The following is a 27603-nucleotide window of genomic DNA, read 5'->3' as shown; positions in this document are numbered from 1 at the left end:
CCCTGCTACAGGCAACTGTACCTTAAAATCAGGCCCAGCGCTTCAAGCTGGTGTGGCACGTTGGGATCTGTCCTGTTCTACCTGTCACAGTGAGAGTCCCTGCTGCAGGAAGGTTACAAAGATACGTTCTGTTTGAGCACTGCAGACTTTACTCAACTACAGCAACTCTTTCAAGATCTTTTCTTTACAAAAACAGCGGTCAAATAATCCCAAGTAACTTTACACGTGGACAGGGTTTTAGCATTTTATAGTAATGCAGTAAACAAAAGAGTAAGTCAGAGTATAGTACAGACAGAATGACACTGATAAATACAAGTTTCAGAAAAGGCAAAAAAAAAGTTTTACTTTCCTATGCAGCATTTTGTAAAGAAAGAGGAATTGTGGTTTGGGGGCGTGGGGGAAGGAGATGTCATAAAAGAAAAAAAGACTTTTGTTATTTTGGGTATTATAAATCTTCTGACCTGCAGTGCTGTATGCTTTGGGGGCTACCCTACTACTCTTCAGTTCCGCAGCTGCCTTTGTAATGCTTCCTTGGTGAAGAGACTTGATGAAGCACGTAAGCATCTGCTCAGACTGCTTCTGTTTCATTGATGGCATCAGAAAATCGCACATCCCACATCACGTGCATGGGGGCTCTGGAGCAGTAACAGGGTATGGCGATGACCAGTCTAGAACAAATGTTTGCTCAGAGATGGCAGAATTTACCAGAATGGAAAATCAATTACAGGTGGCTCTTTTTTTTTAAAGCTAGGCCTCCCACCAAGATAAATGATTGTTTTTAGAAAACCTGGAGCTAGCCTAGCTACATAGCTTGCAGCTATCGAAGTGTCCTTTTGTTTTGGTACAGGCACAAATTTAAACCTACAACATAACTCAGTGCTACCCTGCTTCAAAAATCAGGTAAGATATGTTAAAGAAAAGCAAACAATGGTGTCCTGAGAGATTTAAAAATACCATCTGCTATGTTTCAATGATATTAATTTGATAATCTTCTGGGAACCTGTTCTTAATGTATTTAATTGCCAGCAGAATAATTTTGAAGTACGTTTTATAAATCTTTGTTTTCTTTTACGGTTTCAATCCCAGCCTGTCTGCATTCCTGAGAGTTTAGAGACAGTTCTAGGATTCAGAGGTGTAGGAAGGGAGAAAAAACAAGTTACTATGAAGAAGATTAATGTACTGGATTGTCATCTACTCTCTCCATTCCTTCCCTCCTTCAAATTTACACTACTTTAAAAAGGGAGCTACATCCAATACAGGAATCCAAGCGTGTTACGGCACTTAGTGTTTATACGTGCATACAAACACTGTACGATTGCAAGAGGAAGGAACTGCTGAAAGTGGTTTCATCTGTTAACCTAAATACAGCAGTTTTTCCACCAGAAAGCCTTGAAGAATAAGTGTTTTTTGGCAGACTCCATACTGTAAGCTGTTTGTTGAACAGCAGATAGCCACTTCTGACTCAAATGTTTCTGTGAAAACTGTCTGAATACTCTAAATCAACTGCTGACACAAGACAGCTGCTGCAGTTCTGTAACTTTGCTCTTAAATGAAACACTGCCTGAACTGGCTGCCAGCTAAACTGACCCAGCAGGCTCCTTGGAAGTCACACCAAGCTTCCAAATGGGATGTGAGGAAGCAAGAACTATTGGGAGTCAAAACTCCATGGAAAAAATCAAAGAGCTCTCATTTTTGTTAATCGCGGATTTACATATTTTTCAAAGTTTTGTAAACTTATGAATGGAAAAACCTGAAACCCACATGGACAGCTGTAACCAATCTACCTTTCTGACAGGCAGCCTAGCTTGGGTTACTCAGTAAACAGCTGTAAAATTTTGAATGCTTTGCAAAATACTTACTGGATATAAGAAATCTTTTCACATTGATACGTTGAGGTACAGAGGTTATATGCTATGGCAGACACAGCTTCTCCTTTAACTGGCACTTTTTTTTCAATTATCACAAATCTTCAGTGAAATTGCATCAGTGCTGCTGCAAACAAGATGTTGCCTTGACGATGACCGTAAAATTCTGTAGGAAACTTAAGAATGAGATACCAAACCAGAAACAAGGGATAATATTTTAACCACTAATGCCCTAAAGTAACATCAAACATAATATATTAATGGCATAGTGACAGCTAAAAGAAATAACTATTAAAATTGAAATTCCTTCCAAAAATAGATAAAGTGACAAAGACCTTGTATAGCTACATGTAATAAGCTCGGATGCCCACAGCTACTGTTGTTTCAGCAGACTAAAAACATCATTATTGCACAACAGTTGATTTGGGAACAGGTAACATTGGCTGGTATTCCATGATCAGGAGTACGAGCTTCCTTCTGCTGGTTAGCAGGTGTGGTCCTGGAGCCTTCGGAGCCCGTTTCACTGCAGGTTTCTCAGTCAGCGGCGCCACTGCGCGTGAGGCTCCAGGATGGACAGAGCAGAGGCGAGATTCTGCCCTCTGATATCCGCAGTTGACTTTGGTGGGAATCTTGCAAGCAATATCTGAAAGCAGAACGTGGCCTCAAGGGAACATCTAGCAAGAGCTTGAAACAACGCTGGTACATATTGGCTCAATAGCTATTTGCGACATGCTATTATCGGTAACTAAACTGGCAACACAGGCACAAAAATAAGGCAGTGGGTTAAATTAATCATTAAAATTGTTAGAAAACATGCAAAAATAATACTGAGTTTAAAAAAAAGTTTCTTGCCCCTTTAGTTTTCCTGATAAAAATTTGAATAGTTCCACACCTATATTTGAAATTCAACCTTTAAAAAACAAGATTAAAAAGCCAAGTGTGACTCAGTTGTTGTTCTCTTTGGTTGTGATGGTAACCAGCTGTTTAGCAGCCTTGGCAATGTCGTAGGCGCACTGGATGACTTGCTGTGTAACCAGCTGGATGTCTGTCGTAGGGCACGTCTCCACAGGAAGGGTTTTTTTGCACTCAGATTGGAGTCTGTAGGCACTAGATGTCAGCAGACGCAAAGAAGTCCTTACCAGTTCAGATTTGGGTTTCTGGGAAAGGAAAATTTGAACCAGACAGAGCAACAAAACCATTTTACGATCACTTTTAATTAGCCAGTAGCGGTTTTTAGCATGGGACATCTGCTGCTAGGGCTCTGCTTTCTACACAGACTTCTCTGTGGTCTCTGTTATAAGCCATCGCTGCAGGGACAGGGCAAGAGTGGATGAAATGAGTTCCCAGAATCTCTCCTCTTTAATCTCAGGTGTGAACAGGGAATACTGCTTCCTGCTCTCGTTTAAAAAGTTACTTGTACAAGTTCTCTATTTTTTCTCATTTATTGCTACCCAGCACATGTCCTGGCTGCCATCACAGTAGAGCGCGTACAAGACAGTTCAGACAGGCACACGGCATGAGATTTCCCTGGCACTTTTATAGAGGTAGAAAAGACTTTACAAAAACTCAGTAATGGAAATTTTGGTCCCTAAATTTTGCCGTGAAGAAACAGATCTAAACATCTGAACATGTACAAAAACCAAGCAATGGCATCCAAAGGAAGACCTGAGGGCCCAGCAGAAGTCCACTATAACCACATGGCTCCTCAAACTAGAAGCGAGTAGCTTCCACTTTCTGAGGAACTGCATGCATTTCAAGTTGAAAGTCCAAGAGTAAAATTAGGGGCCTGGATACACAAATTAACCTTTCCTGATTAGCACGTGAATAAATACAAGGATGGAAGGTTCAAAGAAAACCAACCAACCCGAAACACAAAAAACAAAGCAACCCGCAAAAAGCCTAGTCACGTCTCCCTTCCTGCAGCTCTTTTCATTTACTGCAGGTAAATATACTAACAAAGAATGAGGCCAAAACCATGTTAATGCTGAAAGATACTTACTTTTGGGAACAAGGCTGCCATTTCTGTTACTGCCACATGTATTCTCTCGGAGCACGGTATGTAGCTGCAAAAAGAGGCAATGTATTATTCATTGTGTGGAGACCCCCTTCCCTCTTCAATTTCACTTGTCAGGGACTATTACTCTAAAAACAGAGTAACAAAACCCCATACATATTCTAAAAATATCCTTGCAGGCTGTGCTTCAGGCAACCGAAGTAGATGCTGCAACACACAATGCAGTGTCTCCTTACTGAGCGTTCCCTGGCACACCGCAGCACAGGTCTGTATAGAACTGACTTCAGAAAAAAACAAGAACTTAAATAATACAAAATTAATTCTTCAGTTTATTCTTTGATCAAAGTTTGTTGGAAGAATGACTGTCCACATCTATTATGCCAAGCATTGTCAGAAGAAGCCTCTGTTTGTAAGCACTTACGGAGACACGTCTATGAATATTAACTACACATTAATTCATACACTCACATTTCCTCCCCCTCGCTTCCCCCAGTCCAATGCGACAGTTTTTGTCTCTAAATTCTACAGAAAGTTGCTCGGCTGGTTCTGTTTGGTGTGTGCACAATGGACATCATTGTGTGTGCGAGAGCATGCCCGTGCAAACTGGTTCATGTACGTTGGCCACAAACTTAAAGCAAGATTCCACAGTTGGGAAACTATTTTAGGAAAATCTTTTGTTATGAAAGAGCCTTTTCTGCATAAATGAAGAGACTATAAAATCAGACTATGAAAAGAAAAGTATTTAAACTGCTTAGGATCTAAGCAGCTAAACAACATCAGTAATCTGAGTTTAAAAAATAAGTGTTTAAATTGATTTCACGTTTCAGAGTTGAACTTTGGCCATCCAAACTCTTAATTTAACATTCAAGCTTTGATATTAATAGCACTGTCTTGTCTATACCTTTCAAGGAATACTTACAATTTTTCTGCATTTTTTCCTCATTTGGAAGCAGCTTTTCCAAAAACCACTTTGTACCTAAGTTACCTCAACACAGTGACCCCAACAATTTGACTTCAAAACACTTGGCAGCGAGACCTGAGGTCTAACCCTCGCAGCTTTTGATGTTCATTTCTCAGCTAAACTCAAGAACCTCCGTAACAAACGTGCCACTCCAGGGCCAGCAGCGTGGCTGCAAGAACGCTTCGGTCTGCAGCAGATGCACGCTGAAGTCACACCGTGATCCCAAGATTTCCATCCCTGGATCAGTCACCATCAGTTGAAGCCAGGAACGCGGCACTGGGCACCTATCTCCCTTTCCATCTCACAGATTGGGAGGTTATGTACCTAAGGATGGGGTACGCCAAACTTCCAGTACGGAATTCCTACCTTGCTTTTTTGGTAAAGTTTACGTAAACCATCGCATGCAGGTAGCTTAACGGTGCCACGATGCCTTCTCGGGTGAATTTAAATACCGTAGACACACAACACACCGTTCCCGTACAGCACCTTACAAACACATGCATCTCTCGGCTACCAACTACTTTCACAACACATAAGTTTCAGGCTAAATACTCAGTAACGCTATTGAGTTAATAAGTGACAGCTAATAAAACAATGCAGATTCCATTAGTCCTGATAGATTTCACTTCTGACTTGCATACCGAATGAAAATTAGTAATACCCGTTCAAGATACATCTTAAAGCTATTTTCCACAAGCTGCTGTGAAGTGGTCTGTTAGCACGGTCTGTCAAAATTCTTATTTCGAAAGACTCGTTTTTATGCTTCAAAGACTCAATTTCAGCATTAGTTAATTAATATGGTTCAGTCTTGAGCAAAAGAAGCTCAAAAATCACAAAGCAACCACATTCAAGAAAAATAATCAGCACCTGTAGATTATGGTAGATCCCTGCCCTTTCAAGCAAGAAAAAAAATAAAACTAATAAAAACCCAAAACCCCACAGTCATTTTATGCAGTCATCTTGCAAATGGGTCAGTCACAAACGCACTGAGAAGGAAGCAACACACTGGGGTCATTTTGGCAATGCAGGAAAATTGCTAAAAAAAAACAAACCAAAAAACGTGTATTTCTGTATGTCTCAAATCACCTGAGTCCTTCCAAATAACCTGAAAGTGGAGGGAAATCTTTCAAGCTTGTTGTAATTTCCTTTCTGCCAGTGAGTTAAAAATTAATTTGTTCTTAATTTGTTCCCTGCAAGCCACGCTGCACAGCCCTTTACGTCATAAAAAAGACAGTTTGATGATTAAACTCTGCAATAACAAGGCAACAAGGCAGATAAACCCCTAAGAATTACCTGACCGGAGATTAATGATGCGTATTTCACAACGTATCTCCAGTTCCCTAGGTTAGCTGCAAAGTTTATTGTATGTCTTGGAGGAATGGCTTTATTGTATAGTCTGAACACTCATCAAGTAAGCTCGTGAAATAACCTGACACATTCAATGCATTTACACGCATTCCAGTAAGACCTCGGGAGGATATTACAGTAGTGACAACTTAGAAAGGAGAATCCATCGTTACCAATAACTGGTGGCAATCCTCTTCCTCCATTTCTGATATTTATCACTGCTAATAACACCTGGAGTTAAAGTTTGGGAAGTTCTGTTTTAGAAAAATGTTTAACTTAAATTTTGTTTTTATTTTAGGTGTTAATAATAATATTTTGGTCAGTTTAGAAGACACTGGTTAAATAATTTTTTCTTTTTAACTGATTCGAGGCACAAATTATGTTCTCGTTCAGCATGCCAGCTGTATAAAAAGTTGAAGACCTAAGCGTAAGGTGGGAATGCTGCATGCTGAGAAGTTATTGTCGTAATTTGTCTTGGTGGACAACTGGTAGAACAGAGACGGGAGAATCTCTTAAACTAGAGACAGCTCTAATGCCAGGCTGTGATTCTGCTCCCTGTTAAATCAGTAACGGGAGCTTCAACTGAACTGGCAGCATCAGGGCTCGTAACTCCCTGTACTTGCTATTCTCTGCAGTTTCCTTATCATCGGAAGCATTTCATGCATAGCCTTTAACGACCCCGGTGCAGACGGTGTGTGAGGGGAAAAAGGCAGCAGAGAGTAAGAGAAAGGACACTGTGCCTGGGAGGCAGGGACAGAGGCCAGAGTACCAGGAGGCAGGGCCGGGCTGCTGGATGGTCAGAGGCTGCAGGGGAGCTCTCTCGGCCCAGGGAACCAGCGTGCTGAAGCAGCCGAGGCTATGTCTGAGCTTGAGCATGCTCGCACGCTCTAATGGTCTACTCGGCCAGGTGAGCACAGGAAAAGGAACAGAAGAAAGTGAGAAAAAAAATAGAAAAGGGAAGAAGGCGTTTCATTAACAGATTATATTCTTGCATCACTTTATTACTGCCTGCTTATCTATGCAGCGTGTGATTTTTTTTTTTTTTTTTTTTTATCTACAACACTCTCAGCACCAATTTGGAAGCTATATTGTTACTTCCCTGGGTATCTAAGTTTGCTAAGGAAGTGTTCCCCTATTGCAGGAAGGGAACGGTGGAACAAGCCTCCTCCATCTCCTGCCTGCTCCATGCTGAGCAATTCTCAGCCCCCCGAGACAAAGCCACGGAACAGGAAAACAAAGAACAACAGCTTCACAGTTCAGTGAGGATTATACTCATTTACGTACTGGCAAACACCATACTCTACACATGGGCACAGAACACACAAAAAAGAGCATGGGTTTGATAAATATCTATTCAATTTAACAGCTAAAAGTTAGGTACACTGCACTGTTTCTTTCAATGGCTTTTTATTATTATTCAAATACTGTAAACTGTGACATATAAAAACCAAACTCATTTAAAACTTCCCTCACTGTTGCTTCTCATTCTGATCTGTGAGAATCAACAACACCGTACTGCTGTGGAAGAGGTTAGGGACAAGGGCAGTGAGCTCAGCACAAACACGTTAAGTCTCGCCATTCAGCGTGAGAAGGAAAGGCCACACACTGCCCCTTCTAAAAATAGAAAAGTACCAGAAGGAAAAAAACACAGCACAAGAGTGGCCCCATTGTTGTGCACTTCGCTCAGCAAGGCAGGAAGCAAGGGCTTAACAAAAATCATCAGCTGCTTCTCACAGGCAAGGATGGGCGCAGAACTCGGGACTGGAGGCAGAACGTGTTGGCAAGTTTGGTTTTTCTGGGGACCAAAACTGTTCCAGGCCTAAAACGTGCTCAGATGTAACTATTACAATCCTTTATAAAAGCTGTGCAGGAGCACTGCCTGATGACCAGGCTGTGACTACCACTTCTACTTGCTCGTGTGTGTTCTGGAAATTAATTGTTTGACTGGGCCAAAAGTTCCCTGAGGGAGCTGAAGCTGCATGTTACCTGATGTGCTGATCACGTCTCCTGCTTACCAAGCTACACCTGTGACTAAATGCAGTAACTTAAAATAACTTTTGCTTGTACATTCACTGTACTTCCATTTTAATAGGGAAGTCAAATTCTCCCTGCTTTACAGATTTTTTCCTGAAACGAGCCTTAATATTACTATCACCCTTCCGTAGGGTGTCCTGACCTAAGGACACTACAGCCTGACGTCAGTGGAATTTCTCTTGGACCTTCAGTTTCTCTGAAATAGTCGTTTGATTTTCATCTTAAACAACATGGGCATTTAGCAGCAGGAATTCACGAGCGCTTTGTTCCCCATCGCTCCCGGGCCCTGAACCAGTTTTGGCAGGGCAGGCAGGGGACAGGCAGCGCTGCAACCCAAACCCGCTTGCAGGGGGCTGTGCTGGCTTTTTGGACGGGAGCATGGGCTTCCACCACCGGCACTGGTCACGCACCCCTGCTCACCCCACGTCCTCCAGTACACCAGAGAATACCACGGGCCTACACGCTTCATGCCTGTGAAATCAGGATCTGCAGCATTAACACGGCTGGTGGAAGAATTTCCTTAATTTTCTCAAACCCCAGAGCTTTTTGCACTCATGCCTTACCTGTCATGCTTGTTCTCCTGTGCCGCTCGCAGCAGCTCCTGAATATTCTTAGTGATCTGCTCAGTTTTCCGAATCACATCTTCTGTACTGGGCAAACTGGAGCTGGGGGCTGTGTCGGCGTCCTCAGGGATGGATCCCTCCCCCTGCCAAATGATGCTCCTCTGCCGTCCCTTCCTGCCCGACCTGCAAATGGACAAAGCCGAGGTTGGCCCTGCGGCACAGGACTCCACCACCACGTAACTCCCTGTCCTCCGACAGCAGAGCACCGTGGTGTTAGCTCCGCACCACCGCACCTACCCCGTCTCCTCCAGCTCCAGAGGGGCAGTGGGGTTATCGTAGTCGCTCTCCGACACGCTGCTCTGCTTCTCCAGCTTCGAGGCCTGCAACAAATACAGATTTATTTCAGCACTGTGCATGAGAGAAGAGCCCCGAGCTGTGCCAGCACCCCCCTGTCCCATGTTTGGGGGGTTGCTCTGCTCCAGCTGCTGGTCGGGGAGCCCAGTGCACCTCGCTGTCCCCCTGCCCTGTGCCAGGCTCCTGCGGCCAGCTCGTCCCTGCTGTACCTGAGGCCCCGACACCTTGCACACTCCTGCGCAGCACAGTCCCCCCAGACCCCGAGCGAGGGCCTGGCTCGGCGCTCAGCGGGGCAGGACAGGCGGTCACAGCACGGGCTCCTTCCCCTGCGGCTGAAATGCCATGTGTGCACCAGGGGCAGGGCCCAGCGGGGAGGAGAGGCCGGAACGAGGCGGGGAGGCCAAGCGGAGAGGGCAAAACCACCACAAAGTGGGAGGCTGAAAGGTGAGCGGGAGGCCCACCGGGGAGCGGGGAGGCAAACCAAAGTGGGAGGCCTAGCACAGCAGGGGAGCCAGAACAAGAGCAGAAGGCCCACAGCAGGCACAGCGGAAGCCGAACCGAGCACGGGAGGCTGAAATGAGAGTTGAAGCCCAGCACAGAGGGGGAGCCCGGACCAAACGCGGGCCGCTGGACTGAGAGTGGTGGCCCAACCAGGCGCGGCAGGGTGCCCACCACAGAGGGGAGGCCAGGGCAACCGGAGCTGGGGCCCACTGCAGAACGGGGGCTGGAGGCCCTCAGAGTCCCAGCCCCGTATTTCCCTGCTCTTCTTTCACACGACATTCCCTGGCTAAGCACACCGTGACTGGCTCCATGCCGCGGACCAGCGCCGCCTGTTCCCTGCTTCCGAGCACCCGTGCCTCCTCCCAGGCGTGACGGCAGCACACACACCGCCTCCTGTTCCCACTGGGACCAGTTCTGCACTTCCCAGCAAAGCACCTAACCCGAGTGAGACAGTGATGCTGTGTTTTTCCTCCCGGACTCCCTGGTTTTGTTGCCATTACTGTTTTTGCCTCCCCAACGGAGGGCTGCCAACACAAGTGAGCACACTGGCACCACGACGGCTCGAGGGCACTCTCCCTGCACATCCTAACATACGGCTCCTCTGCCAGGGAGGGGTCCAAAGCAGACTTGGAAATTCATAGCTAGCTAGGATCCCTTCTCCGACCTGCTTTAGCATTCTAGGCTCGTTTATACCCGGGCAGTACGTCCCGGGTTTATGCTACGAACACCCGCTGTCAGGCCCATCTCGCGCAGATTCGCAGCCTGAAGCCCCAAGGCCCGTTCCCACCCTCGGCCAGGCCCTGGGATCCCCACACAGCTGCCTGCTACGGTCTCAAAAGCTGCAGAGCTTGTCAGAAGTGCCGCTACTGCTCATCAGGAGCACCACGTCAGCATCACCTCGCACAGCTCGGCCTCGACATCAGCTCCAGCCCCACTCACAGGCACCTCACGCCGCAAAGGGCCCTCTGCCGTCCCCGCTGAGGAGCCAGACCTGGAGCTTTACAGGAACTCTCCGGTTAAGACGAAGGGAATCTTAATTAAGCATTGCCATTCAACATCTAAACCCAGACTGGTTCTGAAACATGCAGTATTACATTGTAAAATTTGCCAAAGAAATGGAACGAGACGGCACTGATTGCACTGTGTTAACCACACAGAAAGCAGGATAAAGAGAGGACTTTTCCTGAAAGACCTTTTCAAAAGCAGTTAAGTCTTACTAAGAAGTAAAAAAAGAGTAAAAAAGAAGCTGGCACAGACTAATCTATCAAACTGTTCGCCTTGCTAGCTGTGCTAAACATCTCCTTACGCAAGGTAGCATTTATGCTTCCTTGTAGCAATTGGAGTAAGAGTAGATTTGAACGTCCCGTTACAAAAAAGAGAAAAATGTTTTTAAAAGCTTAAGAAATTGGATGAGGCTTCTTCAAATAGCTAACAGTTCATGTATGAGGCTGCAGCAAAGACTGTCTTCAGAATAACAAGAGCTCACAGAATGCATTTAATGTTTCTTGGTAACTTTTTTTTTCCCTAAAGTCAAGGGGTTTTGTTAGCTATAGCACTAGCAACAAGGTTTTGTAGATCCTGACGGAACACCGATATAAATCCCTTTATACACGCTCAGTGTTTTTCATCTTGACCCGAAAGTAGTCTTGCTAAAACCAACACCCGTGCCCACTCAGCCTTTCCATCTGGTAAGGTCAGCAGAACGCGGGGTAGCCGACACGGAACGAATGAACTGTCGGGCAGTCTGAACGGTTATCTGCTTGCATGAGCTCACTTCTAACAAACTAACAAATACCTGTAAAATAAACGGGTCCCATCAGTACCGATGTGGATTGATGCAGACTGACAGCCCCCAAAGAAAGCAGGCTTTAAAGTTAGGACATACATGTGCCTCATGCAGTGCATTTTAGTCAGGAGGAAGGGTTACACATCGGCTTATGAAATATCAGTGAGTGCTTGCCAAATTACTTCCCAAGCAGCAACCAACTTGTCTTCTGGCTGTTCTCATTGTTACACAGTTGGACGAGTGATTTGGAGTCACTGTGCGTGGTGTTAAATGCTGAAGATTTTAGCCGTTGTGAAGTTTAGAGAAAGGCAAGTCTCCGCAGCACGTTGCAGAAGAAACGGAAAGTGATGAAATATTGCTTCATGCAAGCATGAAGATTATCGGCATAAAAGGGAGAGGACAGGGGCAGAAGCCTTGCAGGGAGACTGCCACCTCCTCCAGGGAAAGACCAATTGGGAAGGTACTTAACCCTTCGTGTGCTTTCATCCCTTGACCAGGAAAGCGTGGAGGGGAAGGAAGGTAGAGATGAAGAGGAGGTCACAAACGCACTCCTCCCGATCTAAAAATGGGAAAGAGAAAAACACTCGGGAAAACCAAAACCAAAACAAAACACAAATAATTCTTAACGGAAATAAAGGAACATTTTTAAAACCATGGAGGTGACATAAAGCAAGAATGATTTTGAGAACTTAGCTGAGCCTGCGAGGACTTAATTCTTTCAGAATATATTTGGCTTCACGGTAATCACAGAATCATAGAATAGCTTGGGCTGGAAGGGACCTTAAAGATCACCAGTTCCAATCCCCCTCCCACCAGACCAGGTTGCTCATAATCTGCCTGAGCAATTCTAATATTGATATTCCAGAGGTACGAAATTCCACAGAGAACAAAATACATTCACCATAATTCCAAATTAACCAAACACCACAACACGGATCAGTGCTTCAGAACCGCTGCCCCTACCCAAATTTCAAAACAATTAAGAAAGGCAAAGGACCTACACAAAACAGTCGTGTTTTGCATGCATAGCCACATACAGAAGAATTCTGACACTTCCCCCTGCCAGAACTGCCTTTGTATCGACATGTCAACATTTAAAACAATACCGATTTCATAGTTTCAAGTTCTTATCAATCTAATTGAAGGAGGGGGGGGAGGGGAGCTGCATACAAATTTCTGCACTGATTCCATAGCGGAATTGTCTTTGACATTTGCACAGAACATTTGCCCTCCCTCCACATTAGTGCAGAATCCTTGTGGCCAATGCAGAACTCTGTCTTCACTCGTAGTGCATCATACAGAAAAATACTAATCCAGAGGAATTTGTTTGACTAACAGATCTAAACCATCTTCGGTATCCAGTTCCAAGCTCAGATTAAGAAACTGGTTGACTAGTCGAAAGGTTGGCTTCGGTTTTATTCTATGTTTTAAAAGGTCATTCTAGAGCTCCACAAATTGTCATACGCCTGTATATATCAAGAAATAAATCTATGAACTGTACCCACCTTCTCGGAATACTAGTTTTCCCCCCTCACGGCTTTCAAACAGCCACACATTGATATTTGGCATATATATTGTCATTAAAAGAAAGAGCTGAGCAGAAGCCAAAAGCTCCAGTTCACATATTCCAGTATCGTTACAGGTTTTACTTTTCTACACATCAAGCTCCTGCAGACATGTTAATACAGCAAACAGTAACAATTCTTACAGTTCAAATTCACTCCAAAGCAGACAGTTGAGCAGCTTTGGTAAGTGAGCACAGGTGGAAGAGACAGAAAAGCTGAACATCAGGAGAAATGCAGAAGCATCAGCACTTTTACTTACATGTGGAGGAAAAGGCTGCAGTCTTGTTATGCTTTCTTCTGGGTATGGGACCTCTCCCATGGGGAGGTAGGGTTTCTGACCTGATCCAGTCTCATACATGGACATGGGCCTGCTACCCCGTGCAGATGGTCGTCGCTTTAAAGAAGAATTGTTGGTAGGGTCTGTGTACTCAGAACCACTTTGGACCTGATATATATTGGTTGTGGCCTGTCTTCTGAGGTTGGTATTCTCACTCTGTAGCGTTTGAAGCTGAAAGAAACGTTTAGCAGTGGGACTTTGTTTTTCTAATAGCAAGCGTCAAAAGCAAACTGACTACACAATACACGCTTGTCTGCTTTACTAGCAAACCCAGCTACCAGTAGCTGGGGGTTGATTTATTTTTCAAAATCTACTTGATTTGTTTAGTACAAGCACAGAATCTATGTTGCAGATCTGGAAAATATTTATGTGCTGATTTCCAGCAATTTTTTGCTGGGACACAAGTCAAATTGGATCTTAGAATTGGCTGTTGTAGTTAAAAACACACACAATCTGTTTCTTCCAGCCTGGCTGTACTGGCACGTAAATCACATAACACAATGAGGATGCGTGGGGAAGGACTGCCAACAAAACTATTCTTTCAAGCAAGGTGATCCGTTCCAGCAGTCAACACAAGAATTTAAAAGAGGACTTTAACATAAGGCCCACAAAACCTGAAAATGCCAAAACTATAGCATAGACACCAGAGACAGCGCAAAGAAAATCAGAGCTTGCTCTGCAAAGCAAGAGGAGAGTTTAGCTTATGAAAATAAAGTATCAGCTACTGCTTTCTAAGAAGCCAATGAGAAATAATTTTAACTTTTTTATTTTATGTATTTGATGGATAGTAAAAATGCAACAAGTCTGTTTTTTTGTGGAGTTACTCAGAGTAAGTTTGCTATATTAACACATCATAAAGAAAAGATGTAAAAAATAAGTATCAGCAATTCTCCAACAATATGTTGAATACGGTATTTCAAACCGAGGATGGCCTTTAAACAGGAAATTGTATATTTCTACTCTCATTTACCTCGCATCATACGCAACCTCAGGAACATTCTCTCTATCAGAACAACCCTATTTTGCCTAGAGCACTTCCCAGTACCCTAACTTAAACATACAGACTTTTATCAAAATAATTTATGCTCCCCCCAACCCACATTTTGTGTGCTCTGTAGTCAGATGCCCCATATCTTAAGATCTGAGGATCAGCCAGGAGCCAAGCTACTTCTTTAAAGTTTGACATTAAAGGCAATTAAATAGGTCAAATTTGTAGTTTCCTTTTTCCTAACTTCTGCCACATTTTACAACCTGCTTTTGGTGCAACTTAAACCAACAGCTCATGTAAACCCAGACCAAGCCCTCAACCTAAATAAAAAAAAGGGACTCTAGAATGCCATCTATTCCATGAAAACTGCTGAAGAACAACGACATTGATGTCTTGCCGCAAATTACCCAGCAGAGAATTCCCGTATCGCACGGCAGCTCCCAGCAGCTCAGCGCTAATACAGCTGTTAGCCCTCCTCCCTACTCTGCATTCCACAAAGGCGCACTGCTGCAATGCTTCTGCACTAATCCAGAGCCACCAAGCACTGACTTAAGCAAGTCCCCTAGCTACGTACATCATCAGGACATAAAACTAGTGCAGCATCTTCAAAACGAGCGAGCCCTGGCTGCGCTGTCTTTCAACCAAGTTCTGCTGCAGCAGACCAATGATTTCTTTCGCCACATCACATAAATACACTGAGGAGTCATTACTTCCTAGGCCGTATTTTTTTCCCCACGCGTAGATTAAATCTGCTTCAAGAAGCTCAGTTAATCTGAGTGATAAAAAAAATCCTTGATCAGTACAAGCTGCTAAAAGACAACGGACATACATGGAGATCTCTCGGGTTCCTCCCTGTATTCATCTCAAAGGCTGAACACATTTGTAACAAAAGGATGGCACCAAACAGACAAGGATATCTGCATCTGCTGAATTAGAGGGGCCTCAGATGCCTTACTCCACTGAGGGGAAAAAAAAGTGGTTTTATCTATGTTTGTATTGTTTTATCATTGATTATTTTCAGTTACAAATAATAACAGTAATATTTACCAGAAAACTGGCAGAGCATTCAACAAATTGTTGACTTATATAAATGCGGATTAGAAGGTCTAGCTTCCAAATTGTGTTTTTGGAGCTTTAAATTTAGAATTTTAGCAAAAATGTTCAGTTTGCTGCTTGCATAAGACTACCTGTACATAGTAACTCATATAATAAATGAGATACCTCTACCTTACCCTCGTCTAGCCAAAACCCACACTGAAGGTTTAAAACAGTAATCAGGTTTATCAGAATATTCTTTATGCACCATTTCCCCCAAATTCAAATGCAAGCAAGCCTCCTGTTATACAAAAACGTCATAATTTATTGCCATATTTCAGAGTCTTACCTAGTGTCAGCCTGGACTAGAAATTTAATTTCCCCTCATTCCAGCCAGGCTTACTAATGGAATAAAACTGCGTACTGGAAAAGTTTAAAGTCCACTATATTCATATATATACACACATGTGCACACACAATGGGTGCGCTATTGCTTACTTCCTGGTTATCAGAAACTGCTCATCTTGAAGCAAGACAGCCCAAGTACACCAGACTTGCAATAACTGTCTCGTCACTTGGAAAACTTATGTCAAAGTGAACTAAGTAGACTATCATCATCTCCACAAAAAACAAAACAACAAAAAAAAAAAAACACATTCAAAGCATGTCCTACACACACACATTCGTAGTCTCATATCCAATTCTAAAACAGCGTCATTTTAAAAGTTTTCTCACTATACTAATACCGGGTTATTGTATCTTCAGTTTCAGCAATTTCATTCTAGTTAACTGAAAACACATCGTTAGATGAAGAGGTTACATTATTGTGCTTCTTACCTTTTTCTGCATGACTCTCAGCTCATCGCTCAAGTTGATGTTCACTTTCATTAACTGCTGAATCTTTACCTCAGAAGCCACCAATGCATTTTTAACTTGCATATATTCTTGGGCAGTCACCGGTCCATCTGACAAGTCTGAATCCAGGCTCTATAAACAGTAAGAGAAAACTCTGAGACTACTAAAAGAAAACAAGACAATGAGATTTCAACAGCTTTTCACATACCTTTCAGTAAGATCCACATATTCAAATCATTTTATGCCAATATAAAAGAAATTTGGTATCAGTAAGCTCTTAGCTCCCCTGTGCACAAAAACATTTGTCTCAGTTAATTTAAACAGTGAAACAATACTGGTTCATAAGGTTTTTCTTTTTAAATACACCATAAGGAACTAGAAAGCCATAAAAGACAGATTACTAAGTGTACAGTGGGTATGTTATCAGATAAGATGAAACTAGAAACACTAGAATTTGCTGCCCCTTTTTTGCCACGCTGAATTATTTTCAGGAATGGTTTAAAACACCCAGTCATTACTGAACTGCTCTAAATACATCTTCAGTGGGAAGATGTTTGTGAAATACCTGGAAGCACTGATTAAGAGTGTTTCAGGACATCTAAGTATTTCATCTGTGCAACTAGGTCTCTGTATCCCCAGACAGGCACAGTGGCATAGTTTACTTTTCTAAAGAAGCATTTTCTTTACAGTACAAATTCTTTAAGTCACAACATCTAATTTTGTTAGAAACTACACAGACTGAGGCATGATTCCAAAATGAAGATGAATATTAAAACATTAACTCTGATCATTTGTGTGTGTTAAATTCCCTTGCAATAGGAAAGACTGACTTCAGATTATGAATAAAATTTGGTATGTGTATAAATACCTCAGACCCACCTTCTGTCTGTTAGATTTAGCTGCATTTGTTTCCAGATCTGTATCTTCATCTGAAGCAACACTGTCATAATCAGGCTGGTCATTATCCTGACTTTCACTGCTATGTTGATTGCTTATGGATTTGAGTATTAGTTCCACATTTTCTGTTAATCAAAATTCATTTTAAAATGTACTGGTAAGTTTGGAGGACAAACGGAAGTGCATAAACTTAATTAAAAAAAAAAAAATTAACCAAAGAAACAATAGAAGACATGCCATAATAAGGTATCATTTCACATGTTCAAAAGAACCTAATTTAGATCCACCCAATAGGTATAGATTATTACTGTCCAAAACTGAAAAAAGTACAAAACAGACTAAACTGGACAAATGAATGACAAAATTCAATTAAAAATTACAGGAAAGATTTTATATATATATATCTTAAATATTTTCTCTCCGCACAGAGGACTAGTGTTCAGATATTGCTCCAATACATTTATGGCTAGAATTATAGCTCAGTTGTTGGAACAGGTATTGGTGTTCTTTGATAACATTCATGCTCAAGAAAGAAAGAACAAAAACACTTTCAGAAAAATTTACAATAAGCTCTAAGTCATCCCAAATACAGAAAAGTCCTTTATGTATATAGCAGCTAGGAAACAGCATCTAGAACGTTGACACTATTCTAGCTGCCAAACAAAATTATCGCTCAAATTATTCAAGAGTCTTCTGGATTATTATTATTATTTTTTTTTTTTTTTTTACCAAATTATCATAAAATCACAACCATCATAAAAAGATTTTCCTGAATTGCACTTGATTTAATAGTATTATAAATATCAGCCTCAATGCACAAATCTTATGTATTTGGCTGTTATTTTGGAGGCCTAACGTATGTTGTCATTAGCTTGCTATCCAAGTGCCTGGTTAGTTCTTGTTATCATATAAAAACAGTATAAATCTCTTCACTGATACAGTACTCCTAGACGATGCTATCACATCAATCAATTACTGCAACATTGCATACAGAACCCAAACTTACCTTTTGAACCACTGACAGGATTCCCCTGTTGTCTTCGTTTGGCATCACTTAAAATATCTATAACTAGTGTAGCAAATTCATGAGCATTAAATCGAGCCAGTTTCTGTCTTCCCTAAGTTACAGAATAACAATTAAAAAAATAAAAATATTAAGTATATCGTGTATTAGATGAACAGCACAGTACCCAGGTAAAACAAAGACTATAGCAGTTACAGTGAATTGACTGTTCAATTTAAACTAAGCAGCTGCAGAACTCTATGACAGGGGTAATGTGAAACTATTTTAACCTCTTTAGAAGTAGTCACAACTTTTCTGCAATAATGAAGTACAGTAAAGCAATATTACTTAGAATTACTGGCCTATTAAATAAGGATATTTGTATAGCATTCAGATTACATACCTGATTCCTGGTTGAGGAATATTCAGGATTTACAGGAAGAAAAGGAACCACCGTGGTCTCTGTCACAAGTGTACTATGATTCTGAGTAGCAAGCCAAACTGTTCAGGGAAGAGGGGAGGAAAAAATAATATGTATTTTTTTTACATTAACATGCACCTGCAGATAATGCAATAGACAAATAAGTTACTATTATCAGTAATTTCGGAACATAAAAGTACTTTAAACAGAACACGTGCTTGCAATAGCATCTTTTATGTAACGTAACAATTCCAATTTTATACACATTCCAGAAATCCTCATTCACCTGCATCTGTTTCCCTCCTGTCAACTTCATCGTACACATCCATGGCAAGTTCTTCAAATAAGTGGTTGCTTAGCTAAGGGTAGAAGAGAATAATTACAGCTCAAAATTAAACTAAATATATCAAGACCTCTATAACATTTAGAATAGAGGTGTACAACTTGCTTCTGTTTTTCAGCCTATATAATTGCTTGCTTCTCAGCCTGCACAGTAAATTTATCCATCAAGCAGATAAAAGGCAATAAGCAGTCCTGCTGGCAAGGTGGATGTGTTGGTGCTCAACTGCTGACACACAAAAACGCAGTGCAGGAATACATCTACTTTTAGCTAGCTATGCATTTAAAATGACTACTAACAGCACAACACTTATTTATGTAGGAATTAATAGTATCTGAAGCCAGCTTGAAGGATGAAGTGCAGAGTTTACCACATTAAGGCGAAGACGTGTTACATAGCACACTGAAGCTTTACTTACAGATTGAAGCTTCTTCTTAGCTGCTTTTGCAAGTTCTGATAAATCTAGACTGCTATGAAAACAAAAAAGTGATCATTAAATCTACAGCATTTAAACACTTGTTTAAATGAATTCTACACATTTCAACAATTCAATGATTAAAATCTTTTATTAGATACTCCTTAATCTTTTAGTATTTTATTATAATTTATATTATACAGTTTTTAATACATGAACTTTTCCACTATTATTAATATGCTAATTAGCATATTCTTAAACGTTTCTAAATAAAAAACTTAAATCTAAACTAAAAGGATCCCAACAATACTTCAGATTATAAGTACCTATTTGCATAGCTCAAGGAGCCGTCAAGCTGCAAAGCAATAAAATGCTTTCTGTAGGGAACCTGAAAAACATGATTCTGACCAAAACTTGAGTCCCCAGGAACCACCCAGGATTTGTTCCACTGGACCACACAGCAGGTAGGGGACCATCAGGCTGGTAAATGGCTACAGCAAAACAGCCATGCTCACCATCATTCTGTACCAACTAGTCAATGATCTGTCCTGCTAGTTTCCAGCCTTCAGCATGAGGCACACTATGAAAATGCTGCAGTTTAACAGAATTAATCATAAAAGCCACAGATGAGGAAGCTGATAAATTATGAGTCCACAGTTATATCACCCAGGGGATGACTTCCCTGACCTACAAGGATGGGAAGGCTCAAATAAAACCTCTGCATGATCAAATGACATCACAGGGAATCATGTAGGCAATCACCTCCACAAGAGGAAGAAAAAGAAGAAAAGACCAGCAGAGGACATCAAGCAGAGATAAGACAATCACGTTGTACTCCATGCTCTACAATCTCAGGAGCATCTTTGAACAATTCATTTTCTCCGCATGTCAATTTCCCTCTCTGTGTAATGAGGCAAATGATGCTTACTGTGCTCCACAAAATACCTAAGCACTGAAAATATACAGTACTTCATCCAGTAGGTGAGCACTTAAAAAAAAAAAGATGTCATCACTAAGTATTTTTATCAACAATGACATTGTTTCTCTATGTAATTTTTATTTCTATTACTGTTTTTCGTAGAAATTTTACAAGCAATAAATTGAACAGCAGTTTACTTACAGCCGTCTAATTTCCAATTGCAGAGCAATAAAGGAAAAATATGAATGTATGGTTAATACTTGATATCTTTTATTAAAAGGGGACTTAAATTGATCATGGTCAAAACTTAAGAGCACAGATGACCAAAAGTACAAACACTGACAAAGAAATTCAGCTTTTTTGCAAATACTAGTTTCAGAATGCTGTATCGGGAAATTAACTCAACGGGTCCTTACTCTGTTCCCCAGAAATACCCGTACGGTCCTTTAATTTAATCGTCTCATCTTCCTCCTGAATTTTAAAAAACACTATAAACTTCTTTAATTCTCTGATTTTGTTTAAATTCCAATATTCTTTATAGGGGAAAAAAACAAACCCTCAAGATTGACAAAGCACACATTAAAAAGTTAAAAATGACAACACAAGCTTAGAAGTTATTTCAGAGGAAAGGAAAGTTCTAAATTTAACTATTAGGCTTTTGTTTTTTATTTATTTGTTTTAAAGTGCTTTCAGACATGCCACAGAATCAGCAACTTACCTATCTGCCATCTGAGGTATAACAAAGTGCTGTCCGTTTTTATGCTCTAGAGTTGAAAACAAACTATACTTTAATAGGCTGTTAGTGGACTATAGTTTTCAGTTTTGTCAGGATAGGTAGCTGGTACTCAGTTTTACTAAAAGACATAACAATGAGAAACCCAGGAACATACACAAACAGTTTATCTTGCAGGTGATCGCTCAATTTCCAATTATAGGAAGCTAACAAGCCCTAAAAGAAAGTTCCTACCACAGTTTGCTGGTGTTATATAAGATTACAATTAAGCCATACAAACTGTATTAAAATTCCTTTTTTTTTTTTTTTTTAAATAAACTTAAATTCTAATGTAGGTGCCTTAATAGTACTTACTGGTTAAACGTTTCAAAGTGTGCTTGTTTTCAAGAGGTACCCATTCAATTGGGTACTCCCTGGCTTTTACATTTCAATAAGAAGCTACTTAGAAGAGTTTCTACAATACCTCCCGCAGACTATACAACATCACCAAAATCGTATTTTCCCTCCAATTCATTCCTTTTAACTAAACAGTGCTCATCTGATCTTCTATGTTAAAAACAAAACAAAACCAGAAAGGAACTTAATTTTTAATGTTAGAATATTTAAAATTGATATAAAAAGTGTAACTAACACTGAAACAAATATATACCACAGTTTGAACTAACAGTGAAAGACCTTGAAGTGCATTTTTTTCTACTTACCTGGTTTCCTGCCACAGAGATAGAAAGCTAACCTGTCAGTGAGTTCATACTGAATTTCCACCAGGCGCTCTGCCAGTTCGTGATGTCCACCTTGTCTGGTTTACACAGACATACAAAAAAAAAAAAAAAAGAAGATATGTTATTCATTTTAAGACACATAAAAAATCCAAAATGTTCAGAGAAATAGATTTAGTACAAGTCACTGTTCAACACAGCACTTTGATGTATCGACACAGCACAGACTCGCAGCAGGATTTTCATCAGTACGTTTCAGTGGGTAAAAATCTATATATACATACAGCTTTTGCTTGTTTTCAGGACAGAAACATATCTAACCAGGATCATCATGCGAATTATGATCATCAGCTGACATAAAAACATCACATATCTCGAGCCTTCTACCTTGCATAGTCAACGGGAGTTTTTCCATTGGAATCTTGTGTGCCAGGATCAGCACCATAAACCGCTAATAACTCTGCTTGTAGAGTCTGTCCTGCCTTAGCAGCAACATGGAGCGGAGTATTTCCTTTCTCCTGCAAGTTATTAAGAAAAAGCACATCACTCTCCTTTATCATCAGTTCTGAATATAAGATTGAAATAGGTATATCAACTGAAATCTGCATAAATACTACAAACTGTAAGAACCGATCATTTATCAAAATAATAAAAACCACGTTCGTACAGGATGAAAGAAGTTGGCTTGAGCTCCTAAGGAGAGTAATCGCAAACACGTCTCCAGATTTCCTGTCCTTACGCTGGAATGGAGTTGCTGAAAAAGAAGCAGGATTGTACTTAACACAGGGGCAATAACTGTGATTCAGCTATCCTTAAGAAAGTTATACAGGAATTCTTGCTACAGCTGTTTTGTGCAACAGTTTTTCTCCAAGTTAACCTAAATCAACGCCTCTCGACCATCTACACATCCAGATTCCCTCTATATATATTACAGAAAAAAAGTTGTTTCAAAATGAAGCCAAGCTGTGTTTGTTTACACAATTATTGCTGCTATTCAGCACTATTAAGTCAAAACCAACTAAGTTCAGTCAGATTTCAGTGTTCTGTTATACACGAACTAGCTTCTGTACGTTACCAGAAAAAAAATACTGACCTTACTCAGATCTTTGGCAGTAACACTGTCATCTTCACGGCATGGCAGGCGATGAACAAATGCTAACATTTGATATTTAGCTCTAATGAATTCAGCTTTATTGGGACTGCAAGGAGAAACCCAAACAACAAAATGGAAAGAAAAAAAAATATTAGTGCTTTCAAAACTACAGATACCAATTTTCCTTTCTCTAGAGCACTAGACCTTTGTGCATTACTAGTTGCAAAGTTAGAGAAATGTTTTCATTAAAAAAACAAGCAGGTGCAGATTTTGTAACTATACAAAGCATACTTTTGTTACAAACATAAAAGTATTTGCAGACTCCAGGAGGCAGTGTTTTTTCTTCCTTAGGGGTAAACACTGAATTTAAAAGTATGACAATTTAACATCTATACATACTAGATACAATTAAATACCACATTCACTGTGACAGAAATCTTCTCTTTTTTCTTTAAAATTCATCAACCTTATCTAATCCCCTAAGTAGCACTTGGTTAACTGAAGTACGTGACATGAGAATTTAAAGTCTTTTGATTCAAATACAAGCAATGGTCCTCACTATTCCCAGCAAGAAGTCAGGAATCAGTAGCCAGAGAACTCAAGCAATATATTTCCATTTTTGCAATACATTAAAAAAAAAGGGGGGGGGGGGAAATAAAAAATAAATAAATAAATAAAATCAGTGAACAAATGTCTAGTTCGTTCCTCCTCTTGTCTTCCAGAAACAAAGCAGATTTAGGTTCCCACGTATACCTTGCTGCCTGTCACTGCTAATTGAAATAATCACGCTTCTCCAAACATAAGAATTCTGTAATGTTCCACTTACTGTACTTTATCCTGCGGGTTAGCTTTGCGCCTTCCACTCATAACAGAGGCAGGGTCCAGCAATGAATGTTCCCATATGGAGTTAGCACCATTATTGTACAGTGTTTCAACCATCTGAAATCCAAATGTACATAAACAGTCAGGGAAGGATTTTTGTTGCTAGCCGCACAGACTGACTAATCAAATAGCTGTAATTATTCTCAAGCGGGCAGCATGCCGACTTGGATTCATATTCTGTGTGCCAGCATCCGTAACCTACTGGGATATCGGAAGCAGGCACATGTTTAGGAGGTTATTACATGGAGTGCAATAAGAACCCCCTTTAAATTCTCTACTCGTCACAACAGCAGCTCTAGCAAAAAGAGACGCTTGTTATGTATTGAAAAATTAGATTGAAGTAAATGCACGATGGAAGTCTGAAAGAAAAATTGAAGGTCACTTTCCAAAATAAATGTACCAAATTTAAAAGACAGCTAATTCTGATTTTAGTGATCTTCCACGGCAAAAACAAGAGCAATAAAAGATCACCCTAAAAGAAAAAAAAAAAAAAGGACCAGCCCCTCTCAAACGCTTAGCAATTTAAATTCCACAAAAACACTAAATATATTTATTTATTTATATAAAATCTACTTTTGATGAAGGAAGACGTTTTTACTCTCTACCTGCAGCAATGTTGGAGGCCATGGTGTGTGTTTGAGATGTCTCACTTGAGAGATATGACGCCCCAGACTTCGATGAACACTGCAGCACTCGTCACAAATCAGAATTCCCCTGTTTATAGATGCCCAACAAGGATCTGAAAAAGAATACTTTTATTACAACGCTGAAGGCAACACAACTCTGTATTTCAAACACAGAGACCAAAATAGGAAGCCCCGCGTTCTCACCTGAGCTTTACTGCTTGGTTGTTACATGAGCCTGTAAATGTTACAACCGAGTAGCAAGACAAACCTTCAGATCTAGCACATCCCAGGAAGAAGGAGGAATTCAAGATCTCACCCGTTTTGAAATACCCTACTTACTTCCAAATCCAGAGACAGGTCTGAGGCTGAATGAATACAACACAAGCCTGGTATCCGATGAGAGATCTGCATCATGTCAGCGTACATCTAACCAATTGTGCGTCATAAAAATCCTGCTCTAACCCATGCAATAAAATTACCGGATCCCCCAAACACGAGATCTGATCACTGTTGTGGTTTTTAAGCAGAGCTGATGCTGTGCGTGTGCTGAAGGCAACGTAGGCAAACCTGTTCAAACCATGGCTTAGGAGGGGAAGCAGCATCTATTCACAGATGATAACTATCACATAGCCCAGAGCCAAATTAAAGTGTATGTTTTAGAAAAAAAAAATCTAATCTAATTTAAAAAACAAAGTAACAACAAGCACGCAATCTTCTTATTAAATCACTCCATTATTTTAACAACTTTAACTTCTAAGAGGGGAAAAAAATAACAATGAAATGAGCTGCGTTAACTCTAAGCTAACAACCTAGGACTGGAGGCAGCCTTCCAGCCTAATGATCTAGTCCCTTTTTATTACAGACAACCTCACCATACACTCATTCATAAACTAATAAGGTTCTTCTGAAAGCCACCATATTGCTTGTTTCAGTCACTAGTTACAAGCTGCTCCTGAATCTCACTGCTCTGCTCCGACTAACAGTCAACAGCAGGTTTCTCTCAATATAACATAACTGGCTCCAAAGCTCGGCCGTTTAGCCACAATAAAGCAAGCTACTGTTTATCTGGTCATTTCGTAGCAGAAATGAGGCTTTAAAATTCTTTTGAAGAAAAGGCAGACGCTTTGCTTGTAATCTGAGCTCCTACATTCTACTTACAAGAAATAACATTCGTGAAAGAGTCCATGCGTATGCCTAGAATCTGCCTCAAACCAGCACCACTGGAAGCGTGCATGGTACGACGGGGAAAAAAAGAAGACAGAAATAAAAAGAAGGGAGAGCCAGCAGGCAGAATTGGCAAGGGGACTGAGAAGTTCTGGGGGGCAGAGAGGACGGAGAGCGGCTCAGGCCAGTTTAAAAGCCTGTGTGACGTGGAGGCAGCAGAGCTGACACCGTGCGCAGTGAAGATCAGAAAGCACTGGGAAGCCTAGGGATGCAACCTGTTCCCAAAGTCACGCCGGCTTATTCTAAGTGTTATTTTAATCAAAATGTACAAAGATTTGTGGAGTCTCGACTCAGTCCATACGTGGTTTAGTACCATGGAAAGGGAGCAGCATTACGGAGTGTGACAGAGCTGTCAGGTACAGGAGAGCCGACAGTTCAGGTTTAAATGGAAGTGTCTGTGCTGGGGTTTGTTCCGGTCCTTTTTTTGAAAGAGATACAGTTACGGACACAACCGAGATATGCTCAAGCTGATACCAAAGCACAAGAGGGGAGAAGCTAAAAGGGTCGGCCAGGGTTGCTTTCAGGAACATGGCAGCGTGACTGAAAACAGGAAGTGTGCGCAGGCGAGCCTGAGCCGCGAGCTCCTGCCTGAGAATAGGAAACGACCAGAAAAGCACACGTAAAATCGCCTCCCGTACGAGAAAACTGCTCGTGCTTCACAAGAAGAAACAAAGCACCAGCAAGCGGCCAATGTTACCGCAGCGGCCAGCCGCTGCTCCTGCGACGGCTGCTGTGGGTTAACAGGTCGCGGTCCCTGCAGCTCCCAGAGGGCCCGTCGCTGCTGCTTCAAGCGAAAAAGGGTTACTTTTATTTCGTTAAAGAAACGATCAAGGTTTCCTTACGCGGACGGACAAGCCAGCAGAGTTCTGCGCTAAGACCAGACGATAAGGCAACGCTGTTATGTCACGACACAGCAGAGCAGGGGGCCGGCTCCTGACACACCGCGCCGTCCCGGGGGGCCTCGCGAACGCAAAATAAAAATAAACCAGCGGCGGCCCGGAGCCGTACCCGCCGCCCCGCAACGCCACCGGGCCCTGAGAGCACACAAACGCTGCCCCCCCGTAATAAGGCGCACACGGCCGCCCGCCCGAGTTTCGCAAGCCCTGCCGTTGTGAAAACCGGGCTCTGCGGGGACGGGCGCAACCCCCCGAGGGCAGGAACCGGAGGGCGGCCCCGCTCCGGGGCCGGTGCCCCCCGGCCGCGTCCCAGCCGCCGAGCGCCACCGACGCGCCCTGCAGCGCCTTAAACCCGTCGCGGGGTGCCCGTGAGCGGTTAGCCGGGGAGAACCGGCACAGAAGGTAAATACTAAACAAGCGCAGAGACCTGGGAGGGAGGGACAACGGGTTTTATGAAAGATAAAAAAAAGTAGAGGAGGCGGTTTGAGGAACGGCAATGCTTCGGGTGCCCGCAGCGGGAGCCGCAGGGCACCGGCAGGGCTCTGGAAGCCCGGCTGTCCCAGGCACGGACCCCCCCCACAGCCCTCAGCCCGCCCGCTGCCACCGACAGCCCCCGGCCCCCGCTCCCGGCCCGCTCCGTGCCCCTGCGGCGGGCTCGGGGCCGCCCCCGCTCCCCGGCCCGGCCCCCTCCCCGGTGCCCCCCCGCCCGTCAGGGCCGCCCCCCCGGCGCACCCTGGGCGCTGCAGTCGGCGCACAGCTCGCTGCTCCGCAGCCGCTTCGCCATGGCGCCCCGCGGGGCCGCCGCTTCCTGCCGCGCTCACGGGGCCCCCCGCGCCGGGCCGGGCCGGGGCCGAGGCGCAACGCGCATGCGCCGGGCCGCCGCGTCCTCCGAGCGGGGAGGGGAGGGGGTGGAGCCGCCATGTTGGTTCCTGGCAGCCCGCACCCGCCTCACGCCGCCTGCCTTCCGCTGTCCCGCCGCGTTTTTAAGGGGGTGGTGATAAGGGGATCGCGGCAAGGGCAGGCGGGGCGCTGGAAGGAAAGGCGAGGCTTCGGGAGCGGCGGACGCGGAGCAGGCCGGCGGGACGGCTGGCGGAACTGGGAGCTCGCGGAGAACCCTGCCCTCACCCAACATGGCGGCTGCCGGCGTTGCCCGGGATCAAGATGGCGGCCGGAGGCGTCGGTGCCCGCGGTTGCCCTCACCTACAATGGCGCCGCAGGGCGGGCGCTCCCCCG

General features: G+C 42.7%; 1 protein-coding gene across 8 annotated transcripts; it reads right to left on the bottom strand.

Moving 5' to 3' along the window:
• Nucleotides 1-230: 230 nt before the first annotated feature.
• Nucleotides 231-27254, bottom strand: GIT2 (GIT ArfGAP 2). Of its 8 annotated transcripts, none has more exons than XR_010825626.1 (21): nucleotides 27103-27253; nucleotides 24230-24363; nucleotides 23569-23681; nucleotides 22743-22848; nucleotides 22317-22403; nucleotides 22037-22167; nucleotides 21635-21729; nucleotides 20919-20964; nucleotides 19285-19336; nucleotides 18813-18885; nucleotides 18509-18606; nucleotides 18109-18220; nucleotides 17085-17227; nucleotides 16188-16337; nucleotides 13250-13498; nucleotides 11895-11984; nucleotides 9082-9164; nucleotides 8785-8967; nucleotides 3865-3928; nucleotides 1860-3022; nucleotides 231-668 (listed from the first exon to the last, which is right to left on the bottom strand). XR_010825626.1 is itself a non-coding variant. In XM_066979369.1 (21 exons), exons 1-20 carry the CDS (start codon nucleotides 27152-27154, stop codon nucleotides 3891-3893), a joined length of 2190 nt encoding a protein of 729 aa, XP_066835470.1. In that variant the 5' UTR covers nucleotides 27155-27254; the 3' UTR covers nucleotides 231-3022; nucleotides 3865-3890. The 8 variants fall into 8 exon arrangements, 7 of the variants coding, with proteins under 7 accessions (XP_066835470.1, XP_047929715.1, XP_047929716.1 ...); XM_066979369.1 differs by adding an exon at nucleotides 6928-7082 and having other exon boundaries at nucleotides 231-3022; nucleotides 27103-27254; XM_048073758.2 differs by having other exon boundaries at nucleotides 231-3022.
• Between the last annotated feature and the right edge of the window lie 349 nt (nucleotides 27255-27603).

The sequence above is a fragment of the Anser cygnoides genome, chromosome 17 (assembly GCF_040182565.1).
Source record: "Anser cygnoides isolate HZ-2024a breed goose chromosome 17, Taihu_goose_T2T_genome, whole genome shotgun sequence".
Taxonomy (NCBI): Eukaryota; Metazoa; Chordata; class Aves; order Anseriformes; family Anatidae; genus Anser; species Anser cygnoides.
Note: the sequence above shows the minus strand (reverse complement) of the source record. Positions and strands in the feature narration are given on the sequence as shown.

Bases quoted from the DNA above. Each gene is read 5' to 3' on its own strand.
- GIT2 (XM_048073758.2), bottom strand. From the start codon at position 27,154: ATGGCGAAGCGGCTGCGGAGCAGCGAGCTGTGCGCCGACTGCAGCGCC. The intron at 22,168-22,316 runs GTACGAACGTGG...AATAACTTGCAG, and splicing joins AAGCCAACTTCTTTCATCCT to GAGAAAGGAAATACTCCGCT. The intron at 20,965-21,634 runs GTAAGTAGAAAA...TTTCAACTCTAG, and splicing joins TCTCTGTGGCAGGAAACCAG to AGCATAAAAACGGACAGCAC.